Raw genomic sequence first — 18,988 nt, forward strand, 5'->3', positions numbered from 1 at the left:
GACATGAAGCAGTGACCTACAACCCATTTTACAATTTGTATAAATCAATGGACATGAAACATGAGCATGACGTAAACCCGGACGTTAAGTGTTGCAAAAGGTTGTCGATGACAAGAAAGGATTGAAATCAGCATTTTCTCTATCTTTCCAACAGCCCATACATCAACTATTTTATTGTTTCATTGTCACTTTCCAAAATTTTGCGCTTCTTCCAGACTTGTAGGAAAAAAGCTATATTCCCATGGTTATAACAGAACCTTTTCATTAAGTGTGAAGTCTTTAATATATTCTTGTGACCATTCAAAATAGCATCAATTTAAAATGGGTTTGCATCATTGTTCATTGGCAGACAGTTTAACTTAAATATACGATAATGGATATGCCTTTCGTCTTTGATTGGCAAAAAAACTTCTGCTTTTCAGAGACATGTAGGTCCAGTTAAATATCTTTATTGATCTCTTATTGTTAAATATATTTCGTTAAACTTGCCATCACCTGTCTGTTTTATTTTCCTTAAAACAATATTGTTTTAATTATACTTCTGGCAAACCCATTGACTATACTCTGAAATCGAAATTCCATCTGCTGAGAAGAAATTTCATCACTTTTTCTGAACCTTGATAACACTAAATAAGATTTGACAGTTTAGCTTATTCTAACCTGACCTGCACATCGTTAAGACCACTAGTAAATAAAACTGCTTCGTTGTGAAAACGCTAAGAAATATAGCATTTTTACAAACTCGAAATGAGCCGTTTACTTTCTCACTGGCTGGTGACTATTTCTCTCATCTTCAATACAAAGGTAGCTACAATTTGACCATTTACTGTTTGTATCTTTTTTGGAAACAACTGCTCATCAGGTTTCACCATCTTCATCAAATTTTTCAGAATGACTAGCTACTTACTATAGCTAGCCTTCTCTTTTAAAGATTCTTGTCAATTGTGGATGAGTTATAGGAAGCCACTTGTGATGTGACCTCACAGGTTTAGTTGATGTAAACTACCGTCTGCAGAATGCCTTTATGCTAGAACTAATATATAGTTTGTATTAAACTACAAATGGAAAGTAGATTGGGAGTTTCGTGAAATTAAAAGAAGCAAGAAGCCTTTTTTGCCTTATTTAACTTCCCGGGTTTTGATGATGTAATGTAAACTACCGTCTGCAGAATGCCTTTATACTGAATACCAAGACATTGTTTGCAATAGAACTATAAAGTGTATACTTTATGTACAATTAGAAATGAAAAAGACATTGAACTTGGAAGTTTCATGCAATTGAAAGAAGCCTAAAAGCCCTTAATTATCACCTGTGTTCAATATGGCTTTACTGAAACAGCTATATAATTAAATTTTAGTTCAAAGAGAAGCGATAATAACTAAATAGCCTTCAATGGTGCGTAAGTGGCTGTTGTTTCTCCATATTTTACTTCTTTTAAGCTTTCTGGTCACATTTTAAAAAGTTTTTATGGCTTCAGTTTTCATTGTTTGGGAGACGACATATTGTTTCTTAGTTAAAACTTAGGAGATATTTAAAACTTTTACTTTGTGTACAAAAACAAGTCAAAGATTTTTAATTGATTTATGACTTCCTGTGATTTGTCATCAACAATATTTGTATTTTTTTTATTTGTGCATTTTTGTTAAGTTTCCTCATCAAATTAACGAACGAACCTCTACTTTACCCACAGTGAAAGAAATTTTAAAGACGATAATATATACTGGAAGAAATTCACTTTGCATTGAAAATACTCTAATCTTAGGTTAATGAATTCACGTTTATTTTTAATAAGTAAAGCAAACTAAACTTGAATTTGTTAATATTTAGCAGACGAAAGACAAACACGAATGTTTACTGAATTTTCAAAATCGTTTTGCATGGTAGTTTTGGGGGGATTTAAATGGTTCATCTTTCATAGTTCACTCAAATTAAATTCTATTACAATCGTTAGAAGTTATCATCAAAATTATAGACGTGAATGAGAATTTTCATCTATGTTTTACATTTGTTGTGATTTCAGATTGTGAAGAGTAAAGGCGTTTTAAAGTTGACTTTCAACGATTACAATAATCCTGGAAAAGGAGATTATGATGGTGGTTGTTGCGATCCAATCTTGTGTGGAGGATGTGAAACTTATTTCGAGATATGTCTGCAATCGTCTTACATTCCCGTTCATAGCACAAAAAATTGCATGGTTTATGTGAATACTAAGCATCACAAAGGTGATAGTTTCAATTTCAAGAAAGTTTATGGAACTTTTTTTGGTATAAACAATGAAAGAAATCCGTTGGTCTATAATTTTGACAACAACTGGAAGGTAATTCCTTATATAACAGGATCATTTTGATGCATTCGGGATATAGATGGTTAAATGTGGACACAATAGACAATAATTGATTCCTAATTATAACAATGATATATAAGTGCGCAAGTATTTTCTATAGGGAACGTTCAGTATTCTAATGAAGATATGGGATGACGATAGTGGCCGAATCTTTAACGTTGGAGGGCAACGGGATCTGATTGATAATGTATATGGGAGCTTTAGGAAGCTTGTTGCTGGTCGTTATTCACATCAACCCAAAGTATTTTTGAGAACGGTAATAAATCACCTCTGAATAGTAAACTTTTGAATAGAAAGTGACATTGACATTATCATATTTGCTCTGCAGCTGACTGGGTCAAGAAAAGGCTCTGGTGTCAAGCCTCCCACCACTACGACTATCACTTTGAGCCTACAGTGTCACCAGTATTATTATAACGGCTATTGCTCCAGGTACTGCAAGGCTCAGTACAGTATTGCTGCTGGTCACTATACTTGTGATGCCTACGGTCGCAAAATCTGCAGGAAAGGTTGGCTAGGAAGAGATTGTAAAACACGTAAGTTTAAAATACTCATGCTTAATAAAATTTAGCAAATTCCTGTATTTATCTCAGCAAACTAAACTGCAAGTGTCTTCGAGGAAAAGGGAAAAGTAAACAATGCTTTGGTAAAAAGTCACGTGAACTAGTAACATGTAAATTATTTCTTCAGCTTTGTGCAATAAAAACTGCAACAATGGAAGATGCAGTAGGCCTGGCATATGCAAGTACGTTATACTGCTCATTTAATCCATGCTTTCCGAGCTAAACTCAAAGCGTGTTTCTCTTATTAGATGTCATGCGCACTGGACAGGAGATACTTGTGAGAAATGTATTAAAAAAAGGGGATGTTGTAAGTAATTGAGTCCAATTTAGTAATATCATAGTTTTCCTCTTTGATTACTTTTTTTCTTTAGTGAATGGTGTCTGTAAAGTTGGTAATGACTGCATATGTTTGCCTCAATGGAATGGCAGCCTATGCGATCAAGGTAATTATAACTTTATGTAGTATCAATGCTTGATTGATGAATAGTTTTAACGGTAAATTTCTCTTCCTTGAGATATGAATTCATGTCGAAGTCAACCGTGTCAAAACGGTGGTCGTTGTTACAACAAAAAGAACTCATACAAATGTCAATGTGTTGCTGGTTATCGTGGAAATCGTTGCGAGGAAGGTTGTTATTGAAATTTTTGAAATTGCAGTATCGTTACAGTGCTTATTATTGGTTAACACGATGAAAATTTATCCACAGAAATCAATCTATGTTCATCAGTTCCCTGTGCAAACAGCTCGTCATGTATCAATTATCGCACTGACTTTAAATGTATCTGTCGTGCTGGATTCAACGGTCGTTTGTGTCAAAATAGTGAGTGAAGCTCATTTCGTCAGCATGTAATATCATTTATTCATGAAGTTACTTCCCTTCCTCTCACTCAATGTAATTTCTAGACATTGACGATTGTGTTTCTAATGACTGCACTAATGGAAATTCGTGTTTGGTGAGTTTCGACGTGTAGAACAATGTACTGCAATGTAGTAAACGTACTATGTCATAAGACTCTTTTTATTACGTTGTACTATTTTGAACTACATTGTACAACGTGAATAGAGGATGAATTTCCCTAGGACGGTTATAACAACTATTCATGTTCCTGTACCCCTGGATATACGGGTTTTTACTGCAATGTTGATATCGATGATTGTGCAAACCAAACCTGCTCACACAATGGAATTTGTAAAGACGACATCAATGACTACATCTGCAGTTGTTTTCATGGATTCGAAGGTCGAAATTGTGAAATAAATATTGATGAGTGCGTCCTTAATCCTTGTCAGAATAATGGTAAGATTTATGGAAATGGCTGTCTTAAAATGTCACAGACAGGCATAAATAAGTCTTTCTTGATCGCTGAAAATCCAATGGATTTCGATACAGTTCATAGATTCCGGAGTTCATAAGATTTGAAAGTGATATACAAAGATCAATAAATTTATTAAGTAAGGCAAAACAAGGAAAACACACAACCAAAAGATCTCCATTCATTGCATGCTTTCTTGGATTCCGGTAAAAGCTGAATTCCGTATTCCAGAAAAAATAAATTCCTGGTCCTACTTGATGATACAATTCCAAGAATCCCAGGTTCCAAAGCCTGAATGTTTTTGGATTCCAGATTCCAGATTGCCATACATAGGGCAATTTTGCTAACTCTTGATGTATCTAACTCTCGGTCTATCGCTAGCACAGGCGAGTGTTAAATCATTATTCTTTGATCACCAGGGACTTGTCTTGATGGAATTGACGATTATTCTTGCAAATGTGCTGAAGGATGGCTCGGTAAAAATTGCACATCAAATCGTGACGAATGTGCAGGTGATCCATGTCGTAACAATGGTACTTGTCATGATCTTATCAACAATTACAACGTGCGTATACTTTGTTGTTTATTTTACTTCGTGAATTATGATACACTCATGTTATAACAACTTCAGAGTAAATTTTATAGAAGGGAACATCTAAATAAGTGACAGTAAACATTTTCATGTGACTCATATCTAAACTTGCGTAAGTGTCGGGGCTCATACTTTTAGAGAATAATTAAAGGGTTTATTTAGTCTGCAAGTTTGGTCTTGTTAAAAAGAAACACACTCCGAAGGGAAGGTCCATCTTGGATTCATTATTTGAGTAAACAGAGACTAAACAATTTTCAGGAAGAAGTATTTCATCTGAATTATGGTGAATATGAATAATTTCGAAATCTAGCTTTGTAAAAACTGTCTCTGTTTTCTCAAATATTGAATTCAAGATGGACCTTTTCTTATAGGAGTATATGTTTCCTTATGTACTTTGTAATTTTGTCGGTTAGTAATTGATTTTGGTCATGCTATGCTATGAAAATGTAATATCAGAATAAATTTCTTAGAAATTTATTATTTTTGAGGTGAGTAAACACAGAAATATTTACATAGCAGAACCAAACTTTTGAGATGACTACGCCAGTGATCCTTAGATTGCATTGTCAACATTCGTTGTTTAATCGTTTTTCTCAATTAACGACTTTACACTAGAGTATTTTATTTGTGTATGCCAAACATTTTCCTAAACATCTGCACATCTCTATTTTAAGTGTTCTTGCTTATCTGGTTTCACTGGCAAAGATTGTCAAATTAACATTAATGACTGTGTGGCCAAGCCTTGCCAACATAACGGTATCTGTATTGATGGTGTTGATTCTTTCTCTTGTCTTTGCAAACCTGGCTACACTGGTTTACATTGTGAAGTGAATATTGATGAGTGTCAAGGTTAGTGCTATTTTACATAATGTCATCATGTCTTCCCTACATCTCTTTGTACCTCTCGTTCCAGATAGTCCGTGCATTTACGGTCAGTGTAAAGATGGTATCAACCAGTATCATTGCAACTGCTCACGTGGTTACGAAGGTCATGATTGTGACATTGAGATAGACGAGTGTCAATCAGTACCATGTCTTAATAATGCTACCTGTGTTGATGAAGTTGGCAATTTTTCTTGCGCTTGCGCACTTGGTTACCAAGGTGATTGAGACATTCATGACACTTAAAACTACATAAGAAATAGTTAATCGTGTATAAACATATAATTGTATTTTAGGTCGGCAATGCGAGATGCGTATTGACTATTGCATGAATATCACTTGTCTATATGGTGGTGTGTGTGTGAACAGACGATCAGGCTATCTTTGTAACTGTCCCTATGGTTACAATGGAACGGTTTGTGAGCACACGCCTTGCACGTGGCAGCCATGTAGGAACAACGCATCATGTTTGCTCAATAATAACACCTTGCGAGGATATGAATGTGATTGCTCTCCTCTCAACACACGCTACGTTCTAAAATATACAGGGGAGTTTTGTGAGAAAGGTAGGTTTGCTATAAGTAACTGGTGAAGTAATATCTTGTAAGGTCAAGTGAGGGTGTAATAAACTGCTAGCTGTTTTCTTAACCATATTCAATGGCTTCTTTTCTAGATATTGATAACTGTGATCCGACCAATTACAACTTTGATGAAAGTATTAACATCACAGAAAATGGGTTTTGCGGGTATAATGGCCGCTGTGTTGATCATATCGGATATCATACGTGCGAATGTGAAGAAGGTTGGACTGGGGTCGCTTGTCAGATAGGTTCGTGGCCAGTTGTATTATTGTCTCCGTAAGGCAAGCATGTTTTGAAAAAGTCAACACAGTCAATTTGTTTAGATGTTGATGAATGCTTAAGTTATCCTTGTCGTAATAATGGAGAATGTCGTGAGAATGCTGCGGGATCTGGGTACGAATGTCTATGCCCTTCTGGCTACCATGGAAAGAACTGCGAGACAAGTAAGATTGTTTCGTTTTCAAATCTCATGAAGACAAACGGCTTGTTATTACATTAACTTGCTTTAGTTGCTAATCCATGTGACAGTAATCCATGTTGCAAAGGCGCTATTTGCAAATATGACGTCAACTCGTTTACTTGTCTTTGTTACAATGGACTTAAAGGACCTTCATGTTGCTCTAGTAAGTTACGTCATTATTAAATTGAATCGTTTATAGATGTGTAGATCGTCCAGGATAGTGGAGGTCTAAGAAGAACTGTTGGTAATGATGTTGACTAACATTTCGACAGCCTTAGCCGTAGAGTCTTTTTCATCTTCATATTTGTGAAAAGTGACTTCAAGTTTGTCGAACGTTCTTCAACATCAACACTAACGGTACTTCTGATGAGGACTCCACTAAACTGGTCTACAAATAATGACGTTACTGTTCATATCCATGATGCAAAGCTTGATGCTATTGATGTTTCAATTCAATCTTTGCAGATACAACCTGGTGTTCCAATGATTTATTTAACGTATCAACATGTAGCGATCGTGGAAAATGTTTCAACTTAGAAAACCAATTTAATTGTTCTTGCTATCGCGGATGGACTGGGTCTCGATGCGAAGAAGGTGAATTTTTACATTTTTCACGATTACTCTGGAGCATTAACTCGTTATTTTATCATGCAACGTCAATTTACCCTTAGATATCAATGAGTGTGCAATGAATCCCTGTGTCAATGGGGTATGTAGGAACACTCATGGATTTTATCAATGCCTTTGTGAAGATGATTATATTGGTTTGAATTGTGATGAAAGTAAGGAAATATGTGATTAATTGATCCGTGTTATAATTTTCACAACACTGAACTTCTTTTTTTTTACAGAAATTGATGATTGTCATAATATCACGTGGTACGTTAAGGTCACATGATGCGTAAGAGTCGCTTGTTTTTGTTTGTTGTTTTATTTAACTTTGGCTGTTCCTCATTTCAGCGAAAACAAGGGTATGTGTATCGATGGTGTTCATAATTTTACCTGTGAATGCACACCAGGATTCACGGGAAGGTATTGTGAAACAGGTACGGAAAAAACTATTTGATCATAGTTTGCGCCTGTAACGCCTGTTGAACCATTAAATGCTGCTATTCTTTTAAAATTGTGAGAGGGGACTTAGCTTGCATTGTTGAAATCCTATGTAATATTGGGCGGGGGTATTTTTATATTCTATAGATGTTCTATGTGTTGAGTATAATCTATAAACGTTCTATGCAGAAATTATAGTATATAGACGTTCTAGGTATAGTATAGATTATAATCTATAGATATTCTATGTATAGAGTCTTTGGTCTATAGACGTTCTTTGTATATAGTTTACAGTCTATAGACATTCCAATGAATGAAAAGCAATCAAGTTATCACAACAAAGCTCTTCAAACATCACTCAATTTTTCTTTTTTAGATAATGAATTGCCTTTGCCAGCGCTAAAACAAGGTTTTTTCTCTAAATTATATTTTATACTCATAAAAACATCTTATTTTTCTTTTTAAATTTGTTTCTTCAGTTGCCAGGACTCGTCGTGGTAAGTTAGCTATATCTACATACAAGTTTTAAACAGATTTACCGCAGTCTTATTTCATTCTATCAATATCGTCGTTTATAGCATCAAATCTTTCTCTTATTATTGGTGTATCGGTCTCCTTTATTGTACTCTGCACAGCTGTAATGCTGGTTTTTCTTCGCTATAAAAAACGTCTTCAGTGTCGTCGTAATGTAGGTAAGTAAAAAATGGTACATTAGTTTACACTTGCGACATTGACAACTTACATCTACACTATAAGTCTTTATATTAAATGAAACTTACTATTCCCTAGACTTCAGTAACCATGCTAGGGTAGTCAGTTTTAAACTTTGGTTTGTGAAATTTACAAAACAAGACTAAAACTTGCACGGGCTAGATACTCTAGTAGTGTATGTAACACTGCTTGAAAATATGCTCAAAACAACATTGTCTTGCAAACTCAAGTTTCCGTAAAACAAGAGATTTTTAATGACGAAGAGAATTTTTAAAGCAATATTCCCACTTGGCTTGACATTTGACAATGACTTTGAATTGCAATCGATATTTTGCGTTATTTTTGTTTTGTACAACACATGCTGCTATTTCATTACGTTTTCCTCTATATTTCTTGAAACTGTGGGCAGCTAGAGGACTATAACATCTTATAAATCATTAAGTTTGATAGAAAAAAAAATTATTTCGCATGATACGCATGTGCAAAAGGCTATGAACACGGACGGATGAGTTCACAGCATATTTATCAAGTATTCATCGATTTTTAAAATAAAGACTTTATCAAATGTAGAGGCAGAATTCGTTTACTTCGTGCTTTTACCTTTCAATCCGTTGCTTGTTCCGATAATAACTGTTATCATCTTGTCTTTCATTTATTCAATTGATCTAATTTTATTAGTTGATGATGTCAGAAACATCAATGTACCATCCGTGGACGCTTCTGAATACATCATGTTCACGAATCCTTTGTATCGGATGCATTATAGCAAAAATGAAGAGGTCAACACAAGCTCTCGCAAGGTCTCCCATTGTTGAGTCACTAAAAAATTTAAATGTTTGTATCTAAATAATAATTTATCACTCTGGGCGATTTCCAATGTAGATCCAAACTTGTGCCGAAAGCTTTAATATCAAAAATCAATAAAAATATCCGAAACAACGATGCCAGATAAAATTTTACAAATGTAGTTTTGTTTTCTCAACCTGTCAACACATTTTATCTTAAAATCCAGGTGTCTTTCTCCAAGGTGTTATCATCAAACACTCGTCTGAAAGCAATTTATTCATATATACATTAAATTTTTTAATCAGCATTCCAAATGCAGCTATATTGGTTTTTAAAAGCGATGAATAATTGATGTTTTTTTATGTTTATTGCGGGTACTTTTTCCACACATATGTTTTGAGCAGTTCATGCTTTCATGCTTTCATGTCATATGTTTTAAATTGACTTGAATTTTATATTTGAACTGAGATATTTGTGTACAGTTAGATGAAAAACAGAGAATATCAGCTAACAAGTACGTGTGAACTTAACATTATCAATTAATTTTAGGGCGCTATCTGCTTGTCATGTAGAATCTTCGAGCAATTTCTATTTATCAAGAAAAGTTTGGGAAGCGCAGAAAAAACTTTAAGGCATTCTATACTTTTGTGCTTCGCAAGCGAAAATTTTGAAAAAATACATCAACATCGTTCTTTTTTAAAGTCTTTACATTAATAGATATAATTTACCATTATGACGTCACAATCAGTTATCATTGACCAATCAGAAACGTCATAGAGAGAAAGACATTAGACCGTAAGAGAGTGAAAAATACAAAGTTTGTTGATAATATGAAATCGATCTTGGTTTTTTTAAACGACACTTAAATAGCACGTTACTGCAGTTATTTTGCTTAATTGCCTACTTTTGTGTTCGTAACGGATTCTGTTTATCTAAGTCAGCGAAGGAAAACTTGAAAAGCGAATTCCAGAATGGATGCATAAGATATGTTTGATGGCGAGTGTTGCTAGGTACAATCTAGTGACATCTATGATCCCAGAACAGGACGATGACTTTTTACAAATTTTGGACGAGGATACCGTTCTGAATGGGCTACGAAATGAGACTAGTCCGACGAAAAGAATTTCAATTTTAGAAAGCTTACGTATGTCAGTTCGTCGCAACGGTGGACAACTACAAATACAAGAACGGTTAGCTTTGTTCAACGCCATTCACGATGTGTTGCTTGATAACGATGTGAATACACGATTAGCTTGTCTCAACCTGTTGTGTGAAGTAATACCAGACTTTGGGAATGGCTTAGACGAATGTATTGGTTTGGTTTTACCTCAAGTGATAGTTTTTATTGGTCACAATCAAGTTTCATTGAAAAAATTAGCAGTACAAACTCTTCATGTGTATATGAGGCATTCCGAGCATTTGGAAAATGTACTCAATGCGATAATCAAAGTCGGACTTGAGAGCGAGAACGAAGACACGCGAATGGAGAGCTTAATCGCTCTGCCAATTTTGATTACTCCCAATTTTGCCAATGAAGATTTATTTCCCCTTACAGAAGCTTTAGCTAGGAGAATCGCAGGCAGTGCTGTTGATTCTTCCTTAACATCAGATACAAGCTCTTTGGCTCTTATATCACTTGAAAGAATTAGGAAAGTTGTTGGTAAAGTTAACTTTGAAAGATATGTACAACAATTGCAGCCACGGTTTCAGAATGTTCTTAATGAATCCATGAAGTCTTTAGCAATTGCCTTAAGTAAAGAAAAATCTCGAAAGAGTAGAAGTGCTGGAATATCACTTGAAGATACATCAAGAGTTGGTAAGACTAACCTGGACAGAGGCTTTACCATTGCCAACATGAATGATGAGCAAAGTGCAAAATTTGATGGGTCATATTTGCCGTCAAGAATTTCAATACGTCTAACAGATTCTGATTGGCGAGCGAAAGAACAAGGTATAGATGATTTAAGGTCTTGGTTGAATGATAAACATAATATTCACTGCCTGTTACCACACCTGGAGCATTTTATGTGTGTATTGAAGGAATTATTGAATGATTCAAATTTCAAAGTAAATCTAAGTTGTCTTCAATTGTTCAGCGTAATTATTGATGAATTGGGTGTGCAGATTGAAGGATATTTGGATTTATTTGTTAATGTTCTTGCTTCAAAGCTGGGTGATAACAAAAGCATTATGAAGCAGACTAACATGCTGGTTTTCAAGAAGTTGATGCAAAACATTTCACCAAACAAAGTTCTCTTCTTCCTAAAGGACAACATTAAACATCGTAATTCACGTGTGCGCGAGGAAACATTGAATGTTTTCATTGCTGCTTTGTTGACATTTCCAAGTAATAAATTTGACCTTCCTCAGGTTACTAGTTATATTGCTCCTGCATTGATGGATACTAAAAGCCGTGTTAGGCATGCCGCTTTGGAAGCATTTGCTGTTATAAATCAGGTACTTGGTCCTAGTAATCTGCAGCCTCTTGTATCAGTTGTTGATAAAATTGAACTCCAGGTGGGAGGAGAGGGTGTAATGGCTGCTGTTCAAGCAAGATTTGCCCGAAGACAGCTTCCAAAATTAAATCCTGATGGCCTAGTTGCATACGCAATTTCTCTGCATTCCATTGGATCAGCTAAAGTGAACGCCAATCTTTCTCCAAGAGGGGCTGATGTAGAATGGATTCTTGCTGCTGGTCTGGCCTCTGACTGCCCTTTATCAGCAAGATCTACTCCTGGAGTGAATGATTCAGCTGCTAACAATACACGACATCATCTTAGTGCAGGGAAAAACAGACTTCCTTGGGAAATAAATAAACTGACCTTGGAGACAAGAGAGGTAATGACAGAAAGAATATTGTGATTGTTTTGTTAAAGTTTTTAGGACATAACATTTTACCTTGTGGTTTTCTGTTGTCTATGAAAAAAAATATCTAAAATGACTTTGAATAACTTGTTGAGTTGAATTGTTTGATTTTAAATCTTTCTGGAAGTTTAAATTTTGTTCATTTTGCAAATGGTATAACCATGACATTGCGTAAAATAACTTACTATGGCATCAATGTTCATTCAAAAATGTTTTCAGTAACTTATATACTTGTCAATACAATGTTTTAACGAAACAGAAAAGTTATGATCTTTAAAATGCTCTACTTTAAAATTTGATGATAATGTGGTGGAATTTCGGTGCGTTGTGAAATGAATTGACCTTGTAGTGACTAGTAGTTTTCAATTTTCTAATTTTTGATGAATTAAAAAATTGGACAACTATTTGTCTGCAAAATTCTATCATTGAGCAAAGTCATCTATAAACTTAATATCACTCGTCCTGAGTAATTATATAAACACTAAACTTTATCTAACTCCACTCTAGGCTGCCTTTTGAACATCTTAATCAAATAATTATGATCTTATGGTTGATGAATTTTTATTATGTATTGACAGGAACATCCGCGAAAAATCAAACCATCCTGGGAGGATAGTCATAAACAACATAGAACAATTGGGGAACCGTCGTCATACTCTGTGAAATACAACAACCGCAAAGTATCATCCAAGGATAGCAACTCATTTGGATCATCCAAGGATGGTAACTCATTTGGATCATCCAGGGATTACAATTTATTGGGATCTTTCAAGGATACTAATCCGTTCGGACCATCAAACGTTATGTCTACGTATTCTCAGCTGTATAAAAACAAGTCGGAGAAACGTGATGTTTCTAGAAAATCAATGAAAGAGAATAATCTAAGACCAATAGTGAACGGTACAAATGGTTACTCCTTGATATATAAAAAAGGTACTCATTCAGAAAATGGAACTTTGAGAAAGAGTAATCAGCGATCTCTTGCACGGAACAATTCCATCGGTGCTAAGTCCCTTAGCCCGTTTGACTCACATCTTCCGAAGTCGCTTGGTACGCGACGAAACACGACCAATATGATTGGTGTAACAAACAACACTAACCTATCAACATCACTTCCTGATTGGTCAGAACTGTCCGATAGACAAAAGAAGCTATTGTCGCCAGTCTCCAGTGGTAAGTCATTACTAAGGATGAGGTTAAGTTTGTCGTTCAGAAACTTTTAACATTTAATGTTATTGATTTGATGGCAGGCATAAATCGTGAAGAAGAATTGTTAAGTTCGTCAGCTGAAAGACACGATTGTCATAATGAAACTCCCATTCAAACTAAACCAACCCTTGTCAGGTCTGCGTCCAAGAAAGACCGTCTTTTAAAGTCAATCGATGTGTCCGATGTTACTAGTCCTAGACTCTCCAAAGAAACTAGTGCTATATCCCTCTCTCCAGTACCACCTCGAAAGGTAAACAAAACTGATTACTGGATATGGATGGATAAGAATGATGTGTTGGAATCGGAGAGATGTTCAGACATCTTTGGAATGTAAGGGGGCTGAAAGATGTAGGGGGGGCTGACGGATGTAATTGGACCTGACGAATGAAGAGGGACCCGAGTAATGTGAATGCCGAAGTAAATTAAGGGATATGAAAAGATATGAGAGATGTTGAGACATAGAGAGACCCGAGTAATGTGAATGCCGAAGTGAAATAAGGGTTGCGAAAGATATGAGAGATGTTGAGTTAGATTTGTTGTTTTTTATGAGAATACCAAAGATTTTTATCGTTTAAGGCAAATACCAATGCTCATCAATTGAGATCAGTTGAAAAGATGGCCTCAACAATGACGTCACAAACAGAGAATAATCCTGAGTTGGACTCTCTGAGAGGGTGTAGAACTTGGTCAGCTGGGTAAGTCGTAAAAGTGCTTGTGTTATTCGTCATCAGACTTATTTTACTCAATTATTCTTGTTTGTAGTTCACGGAAGAACGTAGGTGAAGATCTTCCCTTTGAAACCAGACCACGTATTCCTCGAACTCCAGTAAGGCGCAAGTCATCGTCTGACGTCATAATTGGCTCTCCCCTTGACCTGACTATTGGTAATACGCGTGCAACCCGCTGCCATTCACGTGATAAAAGTGCACGTGATACACATGTAGATGACATTCGATCTTTAAAAATTGATGATAATACAAATGTAAAGAAAAAAATGGAGGTTATTGGTCATAAACTAGACGCTTCTGAGAATAATGGCAATCAAAAGATGACGTCAACATTGGGATCTACTTCTGGTGTTGGCAGTAGTCTGGAGGAGTCGGGAGAGTTGAAGAATCGCTTTTTTGACAATGAGCAAAATGTTGAGGTTGAGAATGTCGAGTATGAGTCTGAGTACGAGGAAGATACGGACTCTGACGTTAGTCTGACCACATCGAATGACAGTCCCATGAAAGATGGTGAATTATTGAAGGACTATGAGTTACATGTTCATAAATTGGATCACAGCGGTACATCTAGTGATTCCATTGATGAAGATGAAAGTGATAGAGAAAGCTTGGATGATAGTGACGGATGCAATGAATCTGATGAGGATTTCAGTAAGTCAATATATGATTCATTGTATACATTTGTGGCTTTACTTAGTTTATTATTTTCTTGCATAGTTCGTAAACTGCCGTCGTCGGAAGAAGAAAACAACCATTACCGAACCGAACGACAGAGCCTTTCAAAGTCGACCCGTGAGCGGATGGAACGAAAGAGGATTGAAGAGGAGCAACGTATTATTCGGGAACGCCATAGGATTGAAGAATTGGAGAGACAGAATCAACTTAAGCTGGAGTCGAAGGAACAGAGTTTACAAGAAAAGTTAGCAAAGGAACAACAAGAAATTGAGAACTTGATAAAACGAAAAGAGAAAGAGCGCAAAAAGGAAAGAAAGATAGAGTCGAAGAAGTGCGAAGAGACTGAACACGAACATTTATTAAGCAGTCGGAACGAAATAGAAGAAATGGAGCATGCAAGGAAGGTCTTTAGACAAAGAGAACGCGTAGACACGTTAAAAAGATTACAACGAAAAAAGGAAATGGATAATGTACAAGTGAATAGTAAGTGATTGTCAAGATGATTTAAAATGATGAACATAAAGATACATAGATATTAACTATTTTAGGTCTTGCTATCCAAGGATATCATCCACCTTCACTGGATAACGTAGGAAAACTTGAGCCTGTTGTAGGAAGACCAGCGGTCAACGAGATAACAGCTTTAGGCAGTTCTACTATAAGCCAACCACACATTTCACCATTGCCTTCCCGTACAGTGGTCAGTAGACCTCCCGCTAACAAAAGAAAATCCACTAACGCAAGAGTGTAAGTCGTTTTTATGGAGATATAATTATGCTCATTGAAAATTGTCTTTTTTTACATGGAGGATTTATATTTAGTGCTGCTCGTGTCACATCATGTCAGGATAACGGAGAGAATATTAAACAATCCCAGGGTTTTGCCTTATCCATAAATTCTACAATTCCAATTTGGGAAGTGACTGAGCAGGAGTTAAAACCATTTTCAAGTTGTGATAATGCTTTGAAAAGCACTTTGAAACTTCTGGCAGATGCAGAATGGTGGGTTGATACTGACTTAATCGTAAAATGCTGAATTGCATGACATTCTTTACTCTTGTTTCCCCTTGCAGGGAATCAAAATGCAGTGGTCTTCTCTCTGTCCGACGTCTTATTCGTCATCATTCAGTTAATTTTTGTGAACAACTTCATGTCTTCATCCTGGCTGTTGTAGCTGAGGTAAGTAAATGTAATGAATCGAGTTTGTTGTTCATCCATTTTTGTACCTATGTATCACAGAGATTGTTGTTCATCCATTTTTGTACCTATGTATCACAGAGATTGTTGTTCATCCATTTGTGTACCAATGTATCACAGAGATTCTGGTTTGTCCATTTTTGTACCTATGTATCACAGAGATTGTTGTTCATCCATTTGTGTGCCAATGTATCACAGAGATTCTGGTTTGTCCATTTTTGTACCTATGTATCACAGAGATTGTTGTTCATCCATTTGTGTACCTTATATATCATTCATGTGGTGTGTTTGTGACCTCGATGTTATGATGTGTTTAGGTGAAGAATCTTCGTTCTCAGGTTTCTCGCGCGGCTATATTCACTCTGGGAGATATGTTTACTTGTCTCGAAAAGCACATGGACTTGGTAAGGAAAACATTTCATTCTGATGGATAATTTTAATGATTATAATCATGTACACCCACGAATCCCTTTTGATCAATAGGATATTGACGTCACCACCAGTGCTTTATTAAAGAAAGCAGGCGAGTCTAGTAGTTTCATTCGAGGTGATGTTGACAATGCCTTGCTCGCTATGATAAAATCTGTATCTCCTGGTAAAGCTTTGGCAGCTTTAGTAACCGGAGGTTGTGGGTATGCATGTGTTAATGTTTATTAATTATTTCTCTCACGTGACAGGCATAAAGTTTGTATCTTGCTTTTGCAGACACCGTAATGTGAACGTCCGTAAAACTTGTGCTCAATATATAATGAATTTAAGTGAAGGACTTGGTGCTGCTCGTTGTCTTAATGGTTCCAAAGAGTTAACAGAAAGAATCTTGGTAGCTGCTGCAGAATTTGTATCTGATGGTGGGGCTTTGACCAGGTAGGACTGATCTCTTGTTGTGAACTGGAATAGCAATAATGATGACATAATTATTTGAATGTTTAGATATTATGGTCGACGTATTTTATACATGCTTGACGGCCATAATGACTTTGAAAGAATGTTGAATAAATATCTTCCTGCAAAATCTCTTAATCCAACGATGACTATTATTGAAAATATGAGAATCAAGGTAAGAAAAAGGCCTGATAATGAAATGATCAATGTACACTCTATCTCATATTTTTCTGTATAAATCGCTAAATTGTAGGGTTTAGGTGATACGCCCAACGACATGAGTTCGGCTCGTGTTCGTAAAGATGCGGTAAATAGCGGAGTTAGTTCGCGGAGTTCACGAGGTTCGAGCGTCATGTCATCAGATGCCACATCAAGTGTAGCTAGCAATGTTGTCTCTCCTGTCACCAGGTGAGCAGTGATTTTCCTTCAGTTATTCCGAATGATATTTCAGTTAGTCCGTGCTGAAGCATATCAGGTCTTGTCAACTACGAGATAATTTATGACGTTCTTTTATAATCATCAGGGAAAACTCGAGAAAACGAGCTAGGCGACTGTCTTTTGAGACTACCTCTCAACAGGTAATAGCAAGGTTCACATTTTTACAGTTGACCAATCACATTGTTACAGAGCGTTTTGCTGAGCCAATTAGATAGTTAGTGCTCGGTAAATGATAAAGTGGACATTCCTTTAAGTATCATTTTTGTTTTAAGGACCAAGAGATAATCGCCAATCTTATTGAACAACTCTCGAGTAAAGATTGGCAGCAGAGAATCAAAGCAATTGACGACATGATTGAAATGATTGAGACACGTATCGTTTTATTCTCTGCCAATATTGTTAAGGTTAGTGTATCATTTGATTCAAAAGTTAACGAATCATGAAAATTAAAAAATATTTTTGTTTAGATAATGGATGGATTTGTTCCACGTCTTGTGGACAACAACAGCAAGGTTTTTAAAAATTTAATCTTTATCATTTTCACACATCAATTCATGTGTTCATACACTTCATCATCAACTCTCTTGTGATAAAAATATCTGTAACTTATCAGGTAAATCTTCATGCTCTTCAATGCTTACTTCGTGTTGTTCCGACATTGCGAGATGTTCTCTCCAGTTGTCTGTCGTCATTGCTTCCGGCAGTTGGAAAGAATCTGACATCAAAAAATGTCAACATTTCTAGCACGGCTGAGAATGTCTTAGATAGTTTTATTAAACATCTTGGTAAGCAACTTAATGTTTTGATTGCTTCCCAAGAGTAGCTTTTGTGTCAAAATTATCTCACATCCGTGTTAGTTTGTTGATAATTGTGCTTTCATTGTGTAGATAATGGTCGTCTGTTGCAGCCACTGTGTCAATTCATTGGTGCAGTCCATAATAAAACTGCAATAATGAAGTTATTGAGTAAGTAAACTGGGTTTTATTCACTTCACGCAGTGAAGTGGTGGTTTCCCCGAAGGAAATTGACTAGTAATTCATAAATTCTTTTTTCGTGCATCTTCTCACTATTTTTCATTATTTATTCTTTATGTAATTCATTCTTCGTAATATGAGACATTCTCTTTCATTTAAGTCATAATCAAAGATGTTTATACAAGGAAACCTACGATGGTGATCAAATACTCTGTACCTGTCCTGTGGAAGTTACTTGAGCCAGCACGAAGTGCGTCCTTTGCTAGCAGTACCATAAGGGAGGCTGTCCATGACTTTGCTAATTATCTTTATTCTCTTATGGGACAATCGTTGTTCGATCTTGCTCAAGCGAAGTCAAATCGTGTTAGTCAGCGCCTTCGTGAGCTTCTTGAATGATGGATGACCTCTTAAGCTTCATGATCATGACGTCAAATAGGCAACATTATAATCACGTCATAAAGTGACACTGGTCAAAATGAGGCAGTTGTCTTTTTTTGGACAGCCCCCCTGCCCCCCTTCCATTTCAAGAGTATAGTGTCGTAAGGTATGAATCCAGTTAAATTTGGAATGTTGCATATCTTACATCGTGTTGATATTTAAAATATAAAGACAATGCATATATAATATATAATATATTTACATAGATTTTTAACGTAAGTGTTGTACATTAATTTACGTATGGTAATAGAATACTGTGGAATATTTTATTAAAGATTGAATTTTGAATTATGAGATCAC

The 18,988-nt window shown here is 35.9% G+C and overlaps 2 protein-coding genes across 2 annotated transcripts; both read left to right on the forward strand.

The window, feature by feature from the left end:
* The first annotated feature begins 669 nt into the window (after nucleotides 1-669).
* On the forward strand, nucleotides 670-9,451 carry LOC124441404 (fibropellin-1-like). Its single transcript, XM_046991869.1, has 26 exons — nucleotides 670-804; nucleotides 2,021-2,317; nucleotides 2,445-2,600; nucleotides 2,673-2,880; nucleotides 3,035-3,089; nucleotides 3,156-3,214; nucleotides 3,279-3,350; nucleotides 3,423-3,536; nucleotides 3,615-3,728; nucleotides 3,812-3,861; nucleotides 3,989-4,205; nucleotides 4,641-4,786; nucleotides 5,488-5,662; nucleotides 5,727-5,915; nucleotides 5,992-6,261; nucleotides 6,369-6,524; nucleotides 6,600-6,719; nucleotides 6,786-6,899; nucleotides 7,202-7,330; nucleotides 7,408-7,518; nucleotides 7,588-7,615; nucleotides 7,697-7,782; nucleotides 8,163-8,195; nucleotides 8,266-8,283; nucleotides 8,365-8,478; nucleotides 9,176-9,451. The coding sequence occupies exons 1-26, from the start codon at nucleotides 748-750 to the stop codon at nucleotides 9,310-9,312; spliced, it is 3,225 nt and encodes a 1,074-aa protein (XP_046847825.1). The 5' UTR covers nucleotides 670-747; the 3' UTR covers nucleotides 9,313-9,451.
* A 624-nt stretch (nucleotides 9,452-10,075) lies between these two features.
* Nucleotides 10,076-18,976, forward strand: LOC124441403 (TOG array regulator of axonemal microtubules protein 1-like). Its single transcript, XM_046991868.1, has 20 exons — nucleotides 10,076-12,121; nucleotides 12,727-13,321; nucleotides 13,399-13,607; nucleotides 13,934-14,052; nucleotides 14,120-14,736; nucleotides 14,803-15,243; nucleotides 15,309-15,507; nucleotides 15,582-15,761; nucleotides 15,833-15,938; nucleotides 16,274-16,360; nucleotides 16,440-16,588; nucleotides 16,662-16,820; nucleotides 16,887-17,013; nucleotides 17,092-17,246; nucleotides 17,362-17,416; nucleotides 17,549-17,680; nucleotides 17,744-17,788; nucleotides 17,890-18,061; nucleotides 18,164-18,241; nucleotides 18,411-18,976. Exons 1-20 carry the CDS (start codon nucleotides 10,259-10,261, stop codon nucleotides 18,644-18,646), a joined length of 5,724 nt encoding a protein of 1,907 aa, XP_046847824.1. The 5' UTR covers nucleotides 10,076-10,258; the 3' UTR covers nucleotides 18,647-18,976.
* Nucleotides 18,977-18,988: the final 12 nt, after the last annotated feature.

This window comes from Xenia sp. Carnegie-2017, unplaced genomic scaffold, assembly GCF_021976095.1.
Source record: "Xenia sp. Carnegie-2017 unplaced genomic scaffold, XeniaSp_v1 HiC_scaffold_20, whole genome shotgun sequence".
Classification (NCBI taxonomy): domain Eukaryota; kingdom Metazoa; phylum Cnidaria; class Anthozoa; order Malacalcyonacea; family Xeniidae; genus Xenia; species Xenia sp. Carnegie-2017.